The 10,712-nt window shown below is 39.1% G+C and overlaps 2 protein-coding genes across 5 annotated transcripts in view; one reads left to right on the top strand and one right to left on the bottom strand.

The window, feature by feature from the left end:
* Positions 1-1,053: 1,053 nt before the first annotated feature.
* zgc:194981 (CY domain-containing protein) lies at positions 1,054-6,961 on the bottom strand. 4 transcript variants are annotated; one of them, XM_017477915.3, is made up of 5 exons: positions 6,748-6,764; positions 6,503-6,627; positions 4,867-5,069; positions 2,985-3,098; positions 1,054-2,193 (listed from the first exon to the last, which is right to left on the bottom strand). In XM_017477915.3, the coding sequence occupies exons 3-5, from the start codon at positions 5,050-5,052 to the stop codon at positions 2,110-2,112; spliced, it is 384 nt and encodes a 127-aa protein (XP_017333404.1). In that variant the 5' UTR covers positions 5,053-5,069; positions 6,503-6,627; positions 6,748-6,764; the 3' UTR covers positions 1,054-2,109. The 4 variants fall into 4 exon arrangements, with proteins under 4 accessions (XP_017333404.1, XP_017333402.1, XP_017333405.1 ...); XM_017477913.3 differs by lacking the exons at positions 6,503-6,627; positions 6,748-6,764 and adding an exon at positions 6,821-6,961; XM_017477916.3 differs by lacking the exon at positions 6,503-6,627 and having other exon boundaries at positions 6,748-6,840.
* Positions 6,962-9,801: 2,840 nt separating this feature from the next.
* The window catches only part of rbbp9 (retinoblastoma binding protein 9), a 3,410-nt gene continuing 2,499 nt past the window's right edge, over positions 9,802-10,712 (top strand). Inside the window, 1 exon segment of the mRNA NM_001200886.2 lies at positions 9,802-9,965. Within this exon segment, the coding sequence (NP_001187815.1) occupies positions 9,870-9,965 (96 nt within the window). The 5' untranslated portion in view covers positions 9,802-9,869.

Raw genomic sequence — 10,712 nt, forward strand, 5'->3', positions numbered from 1 at the left:
CTTTAGTATTTTTTACTTCCTGATTTTTATTTTGTACTTTTTCTTCTGTAACTTGTAGAGATGCACCGATGCTAAATTTCTCAGCCGATACAGATAAGTGATTATTCAGAGTGATATCGGCCGATACCGATAGTTCTGCCTTTTACACCTTCTTTTGAATGAAAATTAATTCCACAATTCTGAAGGTAATGTAAATAAAAACTTTATTCTCTCCATTTCAACACGTTGTTTGACAGTAACTGGTCTCATCAACAGAACACACATTACTCTAATGAACATGAACACATGAACTCAATTCTGAAGATTAAAGTAAGATTATTAACTTATTGAATGTTATTCATTCATATTAACACTGACTGAATTCTAAAAAACCTCCTGTTAGTCTCACATTCACTCTCCACAAACACAAGCATTTCTACTTCATCACTGAACATTATTATATATTATTATATAATATCAACTTTTTTTATGTATCAACCTCTCGCTCCCACTCTCTCCCACTCTCTCTTTCACGCCCTTTCTCTCTCACCCTCTCTCTCCCTCCCTCTCGCCCTCTCCCCCTCTCCCTCCCTCCCTCTCGCCCTCTCCCACTTTCTCTCTCTTTCTCTCTCTCCCACTTTTTCTCTTTCACACTATTTCTCTCTTGCTCTCTCTCACATTCTCTCTCTCTCCCTTTCTCTCTCCCACTCTCTCCATCTCTCACACTCTTTCTTTCACTTTCACGCTATTTCTCTCACTCTCTCTCCATCTCTTTCACACTCTTTCTCTCCCTCTCTCTCGCTCTTTCTCTCTTCCACTCTCTCTCCATCTCTCTCACTCTTTCTGTCCCTCTCTTTATCTCTCTCACACACACACACTCTCTTTCTCTCTCCCACTCTCTTTCACCCTATTTCTCTCTTGCTCTCTCTCCATCTCTCTCACACTCTCTTTCTCTCCCTCTTTCTCTCTCTCTCTCTCCTGCTCTCTCTCTCTCCCACTCACTCTCTCTCTCTTCACATACTGGGATTTGCTTGTTTTATATGTTACTGATAGAAAGGACGAGAGACACAGGAACAAATTCTTTCCTCTTTATTTCAGGATTATTGTAATGATAACAGCAGTGGTGTTGTTTAAAAGCCCACACGGACCCCGCCGCGTCCGGAGATCAGGTTATTAGTGTTTTATGCAGTTAGTATCTCTATAGAAACGCACGATGCTGAGCTGCTGTGAGCTCTGAAGCTCGTTCCTTACTCCGACGTTTCCAAAGTAAAGGTCAGGTGTGAATAAATACATTGTAGCAACACACACTCTCTCTGAGCAGGGTCTGAGAACTTCACACTGCGAACATGTCACTGTTCATCTGCTTATTTTATACATAAAAGTGCTATTAAAAGTGCATAAAAGTGCTATTCCACCTCCAGTCTAACGTTCAAATAGTGATAAACTTACACCACAGCGCTGCCGAATGTGAATTCTCGATTACGATTGGTCGGAAGGTTGTTTCATTTACTATAACAGCGTCATCGTTTCTATGGTAACGACTTACACTTGGATAGTTTGGCGAAAGCGCCGCGTAGTCTACGCCCAATGCTAATCAACAGATTAAAAAACACCACGTCGTGGTAAAGTTTTCTATGAGGCGGCGTTTGTTTATGGAATGAGTCTCCAGTGTCAGTGTAAGTTTGTAACAGCTGTAAGTGAGTTTTACACCACGGGAAAGTCTTCAGGACCGACGCCAACCGCTTACAGCCGCTATAACTAAAGTGATAACAGGAAGTAACTTGTTTCATGTGTTCCTAAACGTTACATGTAACTACAAGCGGATGAAAACGATGCCGATCTTTAAGGAATAAAACATTTCAGGACGTCCTTTTATAGGAAAATAATCAACTAACAGTAAGCCCGCTTCATTTCGAGATGCATTATGTCATCTCGTTGTTGATTATTTTCCGACAACAGCATGCCACGTAAGTGTTTTATTCAATACGGAGCTTCTCCAAGGAAAGGAAACACGATACGGGATGTTTCTCAAGGAAAATCTTTCCCCGATTTCTCAGGAAACGGTCTACATTTTGAAAAGGCAAAACAAAACTACAGTGCAGTCACTCGTGCGGTTCGATGAAGGACACGTCAGGCACAGAGCTGTGACAGAACATGTTGAGGAACCGTGTTGTCTCCTGGAACCGCCAGAACCACGAAGTTGCAGATCATCGTCTGTTTAAAAAAATATACATATATATTAATCGTCGTATAATATCTACAATATATAGCGTAAGTGCACGTGCTACCTGCCCATAATAACTGTATTTACATGAAAACTACTGAAGCATGTGCAGTTTCCATGGCAACTGAGTCCTGAATACGATCTGCAGAATTAGGGTGCGTCTTAATCAGCTCTCTAGTCCAGTAGCCGGGGCGTTGATCAGGAAGTCGGCCATTTTAAGGGCTGTCTCAATCGCAAAATCCTTCCCGTGCACTGGAACGTTCGCGCCCGGAAAAAAATCCCACAATGCACCGCAAAAACTAGGGAGCGTCAATGCTCACTATGTTCTCTTACAGGAAATGACGTCATGTTTTCGGAAGCCTCTCGGCTCGCGGAAAATGGCGGACGAACTCTCGGCCCAATTCGTCTACAAATGTAAGCAGCTTGATATCGTGGCTCTCAAATGATTACTTACCATAGAGATATATACGTTTTATATACGGTTTGTTCGAGTCTAAAGACTTTTAAGTGTTTAACGATTGCTTAAAAATCCACCCGCTTGATGTACCATGATAGACACGCGTGTGATTAAGCTAATAAATTTACACGATATATAAGAAAGATATCGGTCCTGCCTGTTGTTGATAAACGCCGGTGGTGAAGCTTTACAACGCAAGTACGCAGTCATGTCGCCGGAAATTGAGTCATCGGTGTCCCAATGTGTAGTGAGCCTGGGTCCTCAATCAGCGAGCTGATTGAGACACACCCAAACAAAGACGGAAAATCGAACGCGGTCTCTTACTTGTGCGTTCGCCGCAACGCTGCAGTTCTCCAGGTTCATGCGGCCGTTGTTTCTGCACGTCGTCTGAGCAGCTTGCGCTTCTATTGTGTACTTCACTCGGGCAGGAGGGTAGATCTGAGGTGCGCATACACAAACACACACACGCACTTTAAAATCTCTCACATTTAATTAGAAGTAATTCCTTTCTTTTTCTATTTATGGTTAAACTGTATTATTATTCTTTTTATTTATTCCACCACCATTTTCTCCCCATGTCGGTCTTGCCCATTAATTCCCACCCACAATCTAACTCTCCCCTCTATGATACCACAAAGCGCTATCTGCCCTCCTCCGCATCCATGAGCTCACAGATGCCCACAATCGTCTAGTGTTGCTGTGATTGACAGAGGAGAGAGAGAGAGGGAAAGAGAGAGAGAGAAAGAGAAAGAGAGAGAGGGAAAGAGAAAGAGAGGGAAAGAGAGAGAAAGGAGGGAGAGCAAGACCAAGAGAGAGGGGGAGGGATAACAAGAGAGAGAGAGGGAGGGAGAGGGAGGGAAAGAGAAAGAGAGAGGGAGGGAGGGAGGGAGGAAGAGCGAGAGAGAGAGGGAGAGCAAGAGAGGGAGAGAGAGAGAGAGAGAGGGAGGGAGAGCGAGAGCAAGAGAGACGGAGAGTGGGAGAGGGAGTGCAAGAGAGAGAGAGAGGGAGAGAGAGAACGCCATCCCTCCCACCCAGAAAGCACAGATGATTTTAGCTCGCTTGGCTTCAGGATACAGATGAGTTTTGTTTTATTTTCATATCATCATTTTAAAATTCATTAAAAACACCCACGTTTCATTTTCACAGTCAAATTCTGATGGTCCCCCCCCCCCCCCCCCCAAAAAAACCAGGAGGGATGCAAACTTTTGCACACAACTGCATTTCAGATTGTTTTATCGTGCTATACAGTCATACCATCATACTCCCATGTGTAATACAGTGTTTATGACACCGTTTCTTCTTCTTTATTTTTTGGATTTTCAAACTCCAATAGTGCGACTTCCTTCGAAAGTCGGAATTACACCTTGTTCGAGCTCCGTGCGAAATACATGGACGCCTCCATGTTCTTTTTTGCTAGGGACAAACTAGCCAGCTAACTGTAATGACTGATATACAGTTTTATAAAGTTTTTTCCTGGTCGGAGATCTAAGTTACGAGCTTTAGTCAAATGCGCAATAAGCTGATCATGTGATATCATGAGACGGCGAATGAACGCGTGTTTATTTTGATGTAATGGCTCTGGATCTGGAAACATCTGAGCAGCTGATGTAATGCAATAAACACTGCCAAGTCTTTATTAGTAGTCTTACGAGAGGATTAGGATAATCCGAGATCAAGTCCAGCAGTGGACTTTGTTACACAATACGCAATCGTCTACTCTTTCGATTTGTAATCATACAGAATTAGAGATATTACTTTTAAACTCAAGTGCAATGAACAGGGAATGGTTCTCTTATCAGCCTTACTATCGATTAAATGTGTTTGTTTTTTTGCTTGTCTACTGTCATGGAAATTTAGACAAACACCAGTACACTCGTCCTCTCAGGTGTAGACGTTTCACTACAGAGAGAGAGATGAATACAGGATAGAAGATGAGAGCGCTCTGAAGCACTGGTCTCTCACATGCACTATATAAAGATTAAGATAAGGAGAGCTGGACGTCTGCGATGTCTGTTTATATCTATCTTTAATGTTCATCCTGCAGCACAAAACAAGTTAAGTACCTCTGCTCACTTACGTTATAGCAGCTACAAACAGTCATTCCGTCACCAGGACTATAATTGGCTCTCATAATATACACTTTTCTAAATGATATGTTATAAGACGAGTCACTAAGGGTTTAAGATCAGCTTTAAGTGTCACGTACCTCAGCAGAGTCAGACAGGATGTCCACGACTTTATACGCATAAGGATAGTTCGCCATGCCATTGTGGAACCTGATGGCAAAGTCGGCCGCTTTGAGTACATTAGGGTCGACGTTTTGTTCCGAGCTGCTCACAGACACAACGTGAGCCATGAAAACAGCTGCAACGAGGCTCAGCGTGCACATCATGTCAGTATAATACCGATCTGTGGAAATAAAAGCGCAAATCGGCAATTTTAACCAAGTAAACCCGAACGTAAGTGACCCACACTGCACCTCCTGATTCCTCTGGTGTCTTACAAGCCCTGAAAAATACCACGATGTATTGATTTATCATTTGCTTTCTGGATAATCTGGAATATCTCTCCTCCTAGACTGCTGTAATAAAAATGTTTCGTTCACTCTTTGTGTCGACTCATGATACTCTGGAAATTAGCAACCAATCCCTCCAGGATCTTGTGATGTTTGCGATCGAAAAAGTGAAAGAAAAATCGAGCAAACTCCATGATATTCGGAGGAGCTTTCGCAATTAGCGCAGATTTTCCGCAGATTCGGGCCGAGACGCGTCACGTGACCATCACGACACGCATTCAGCCAGAACTCTCTTCGATTCACGTGCGTCAAACACGAGTACAGCTAAAAGATCTCATTTACCAACAAACATCACTGCGAAAGACCGTGTAAAACTATTTCGTGCAACACAAACAACACTTTTTTTTTTTTTTAATCCGCAGCAAAATCGAGTATTTTTGCCTGCAACAATGTCAAAAAAAACTTTGGGAAATACTGTACGGACTGACAGAGGGGTCAAATTCCTTTATAAACCTTATGAAGCACACATTACACAACATTGTATTTTTAAAAGCATTTTCCTCAAAACCTACTTTTTCTATATTCAGAAGCAAAAATCTCACTTTGTAGAAAAAAAAAATACTCTTCCTATTAAGAAGGATACGACAGAAGAATTTCTCAAATTGCTGAACTTCAAAGAAATGATACACAAATTGTTCTGAGAAAATCTGCTCTGTTCTTTCTCTTAAGAGCATCTTTTCAGTGAAATAAACATCATCCAAAGCCTAGACATTTGATTTTCTTAAGTATGCAAATTTATGCATAAAAATTAGACGGAGCCTGATTTCAATATTTAAATGTTCATTTTGTGAAAAAGCTCCAGCGTAACACCAATCCTCTTCTTGTAAAAGAAAAAATCTTGTAAAAACCATATGTGTGTGTGTATATATATATATATATATATATATATATATATATATATATATATATATACACACACACACACACACATGTATATATATATAAATCACCAATCAACTAGCAAAGCTGTTCAACAAATGTCTTGTTTTAAACAGATTAGTGATGTCAGAGTGTCAGAAACAAGTTTATCCTCCTTTATCTGACCAAAACACACACTGAAGTAGTTAAACTGGTAATCTTCACCAGCTGGTAATTGATTATTGAAAGAAAACAGTCCTTAAATGACCAGTAACAATCCTACAGTAAATTTGAAACAAAATAACCCAACAGTAAAGGTTAGGGCAGGGTAAGGTAGGGTAGTACATCAGTTAGGAAACAGAGATTTATTTATCAATTTATTAAAGCAATAAGGAAGCAAATAACTTACCAGATTAACTGATCTCCCTTAGAAAGAGAATTTAGGTGTTTAAATAACCCCTGAAGCCAAACTGCAAGTAAAATGTGCCACTACAGCAGAGTCCTGTTTATCAGAGCTGCTTCACTGACGCGCCTCTGTTTACACGCCAAGGTCTTATATTATATTATATTACATTACATTACATTATATTACAGCATTCTGCTGACAGAAACACTGCCGCGTATAAACAGAGCTCAGCTGGTGTCACTACTCACCCAAACTCACTGTAAAGCAAAGAGATGAACATATATAATAAAGAAGTAACTCAAACAAAACAATTCTCCATACCTCCTTACAGATTACGCGTCTGTTTTGAATTCTGCTTCCGGGATTCAAGATCACGTGACCCGAACGTGCGTTCGTCAAGACCCCACGTGGTGTGCTGGACGCTGAACTTTCGAGGCACGTGAAGCCCCGTACCGAGGCGTGTATTGGTTTCACAGAGTCACGTGATTGACGAGAAACGAAGCCTTTGTACGTTCTGTCCAATCACGTGCGAGATTCGCTTCGCGTGTCAGAATGTCCGAGCCCCAGAGTCCTGGTTGGTTGGTAACCATTTTAAAGAGACACACGCATAATAAAATATGGCAGAAATACTGGGACACCGGACGACACCTATATAATATACAAAAACAAGTAGGCATGAGTATGAGGCAGGGCAGGAACCCAGAGGAAGAGATGATAATTACGCGTCTTAGAATAGGTCATGCTGTCTTACATCTAACATTACACAGAATAAAATGTGTAATAAATAAAAGAGATGCTAAATCACATTGTGTTAGACTGCAAAAGATATGAGGAAGAAAGGACTGAGCTAGAGATGCAAATTGGAAAGCAAAACATGACATTAGAGAACTTGCTGGAAAAACATCTGGAAAAGTGCACTAATGAGATAAAATAACATAAAAATTTTGTTGATCCCACACTAGGGAAATTCCCTCGTTACAGCAGCTCAATTACACACAAAAAAAGATAGGAAAGAATACACATTAAATAGGAAATGAATTGAAAAAAATTATGTCTAAAAAATATATACAATAGGAATAGAAAAATAAGAATAATAGTAGTGAAAATAATAATAATAATGGTAATATATACACTATGTATATGTACCTCGATGTATGTACAGATGAATGCAAATATGAATATATATATATAGAGATGAGTAATAACTCGTTTATATACAGAAAAGTGATGAATGGATTATTGCGCAGTTAACATTAGAGGGTGAGCAACAAATAGTAATAAAGGAATAAACGTTCATATTGCAGAATTATTGTGAATGTGTAGGCTGGTGATAATAAGTTATCTGAAAAATACTGGGATACGTGAGAGACATTAGTCATTTAGTATGCCTATGTAGTATGTGGTTATTTATTTATTATTTATTTATTTATTAAATATTATAATTGTTATTATTACTTTTTTTTTCTGTCCCTGCCAATCTGCTGTCCACACTCCAGTCCAGTGGTGGTAATGCACCTTAAGTTGGTTTGCCAACCACCATTAAACCTAAAAGAAGAAGAAGAAGAAGAAGAAGAAGAAGAAGAAGAAGAAGAGTCTGGTTGGTTGTTGGTTTGTGAGGCGTACCTTGAAAACTGGATAATCAATACGTTACTATTTAAATCATCACAAATTTAAAATTATTTGTCACCAATTATTTGCAGTTTTGTCTTTTTCTTGGTGAATTTGTGCACTTTTGTTTAGGTCATTTGGTGTTGGTATTTGGGATAGGGTGGGGGTTAGGGCTCCGTGTTTGGGGAAGGGGTGAATGTTAAACTTTCACAAAAGTTTTATTTACTTACGGTATATAACAATGGCATCAGCCAAAAAAAAAAAAAAAAAAAACCCAGAGAGACTTCCCCTATTTGGGAATATTTTCAGCTTACAACGTCCAATGTATGTATCGTATTTGCAAAGAAAAAAATATTTATGTATCACAGTGTCTTGCTTTCATTCATTAATAAATTTTACTATTATATTTAATATCTTAATTTCAAATTAAATTCAATTTAAGTCCACAGGCTTTTGGCTGCTTTATTTTTCACTAACCACCAGATGGCGCTGTTTCGACATTCCTGAAGCTTTGAATCTTTTCCCGGAGCAGTCAAGGGGAAGCCTCAGTGCTTTATTAGGCTTCATTTTCCCATTACTAGTGTCTTGAGACCCGTATGTTAATTAAACAAAATGGAAACGTCTATCTGTCTGTCTATTTGTTTGTCTATCTATCTATCTGTCTGTCTGTCTGTCTATCTATGTATCTGTCTATGTATCTGTTTGCCTGTCTATCTATCTGTCTTTCTGTGTGTCTGTCTTACTGTCTATCTATGCTTGTCTATGTCTGTCTGTCTTACTGTCTATGTTTGTCTGTCTGTCTGTCTATCTGTTTGTCTGTCTATCTTTGTATCTGTCTGTCTGTCTGTCATACTGTCTATCTATGACTGTCTGTTTGTATATCTATCTATCTATCTATCTGTCAATCTATCTGTCTGTCTGTCTTAAAATACATTTTTTTAAATAATGCTTTCATCACCATCCCATGTGATGTCTTAAACTGTCCTGTTAAAACAAAACAGAATAAAATAGAATAAAATTTAAATTAAATGTCATTTTGACATAACATGATAACCGGGATGGCTTCCTCATGACCCCACGTGACTCCAATAAAACAAAATAAAATAAAATAAAATAAAATGAAATAAAATAAAATGCAATTTCATTATGACCCTATTTGTTGTCCTGAACCTGTTGTGTTAAAATAAAGTAAATTCAATTAAAATTTAATTAAATAAAGGGTTCCGTTTTGAATGTATTAGACTTGATATGTTTTTACTGTATATGACTGTACTATTCTACCTCGGAGTGTGTGTGTACTCTGTAGTGTGTGTGTGTGTGTGTGTGTGTGTGTGTGTGTGTGTGTGTGTGTGTGTGTGTTTGTGTGTACTCTGTAGTGTGTGTGCGTGTGTGTGTGTTTGTTTGTATGTGTGTGTACTCTGTAGTGTGTGCATGTGCGTGTGTGTATGTGTGTGTACTCTGTTGTGTGTGTGTGTTTGTGTGTGTTTGTGTGTACTCTGTAGTGTGTGTGTGTGTGTGTGTGTTTGTGTGTGTTTGTGTGTGTACTCTGTAGTGTGTGTACACTGATGCACTATACACTCATCCTATCTGTTCTGAATTTAAACACAGCTCTGGTTGTAATAATGCTCATTACTCCAGCAGGTGGCGGTATACACGGCTAGTTTCTATCAGAAGAAGAAGAAGAAGAACAAAAAAGGAAGAAGGAAAGGAAACCTTCGGTGCAGTGTGTTATTACTTCTATTTATTAACTGAAACAGAGGTGATGGCTGTGAAGAGAGTAGTGATAGTTCCAGGGAATGGTTCAGGAGATGTTGAACACAGTAACTGGTATGGCTGGGTCTATAAACAGATTAATCAGGTATGTACGATATAAACCTCTAATGTGAACACTTCAGGGACAGTTGTAAACTCTGAACTCTGTAAAAGGCTCTTCATCCATATTGCTCTTCCTTACTATCCAGAGTGTCTCAAGAATCCTCCCAGACCTTATTTATCATGACACGTGACTTGTCAATGATGTATTAATTATATTTATTGTAATGAGTTGTAACTGTAAGTTAGTTTTCTGTTCTGTCTCTCTAGCTATCTGTCTATCTATATATCTGTCTGTCTATATATCTGTCTATCTATTTCTCTCTGTCTATCTATATATCTGTCTGTCTATATATCTGTCTATCTATTTCTCTCTGTCTATCTATATATCTGTCTATCTATATATCTGTCTGTCTATATATCTGTCTGTCTATATATCTGTCTGTCTATATATCTGTCTGTCTATATATCTGTCTATCTATTTCTCTCTGTCTATCTATATATCTGTCTAGCTATCTGTCTGTCTGTCACGCTATTTCTCTGTCTGTCTATATATCTGTCTCTAATTTTCTCTGTCTGTCTATCTATATATCTGTCTAGCTGTCTGTCTGTCTATCTATAAGTCTGTCTAGCTATCTGTCTGTCTGTCTATCTATATATCTGTCTAGCTATCTGTCTGTCTGTCTCGCAATTTCTGTGTGTGTGTGTGTCTAGTTTTCTGTCAGTCTGTCTGTCTAGCTGTGTGTCTAGATTTCTATTGATCTGTCCGTCTAGCTATCTGTCTAGCTATCTG

The sequence above is a fragment of the Ictalurus punctatus genome, chromosome 10, assembly GCF_001660625.3.
Source record: "Ictalurus punctatus breed USDA103 chromosome 10, Coco_2.0, whole genome shotgun sequence".
In the NCBI taxonomy this organism is placed as follows: domain Eukaryota; kingdom Metazoa; phylum Chordata; class Actinopteri; order Siluriformes; family Ictaluridae; genus Ictalurus; species Ictalurus punctatus.

Coding starts and splice junctions, on each gene's coding strand:
- zgc:194981 (XM_017477913.3), bottom strand. CDS start 5,052: ATGATGTGCACGCTGAGCCTCGTTGCAGCTGTTTTCATGGCTCACGTT. Junction 3,099..4,866: donor TCCTGTCTGACTCTGCTGAG/GTACGTGACACT, acceptor TGCGCACCTCAG/ATCTACCCTCCTGCCCGAGT. Junction 2,194..2,984: donor GCGTTGCGGCGAACGCACAA/GTAAGAGACCGC, acceptor TTTTTTAAACAG/ACGATGATCTGCAACTTCGT.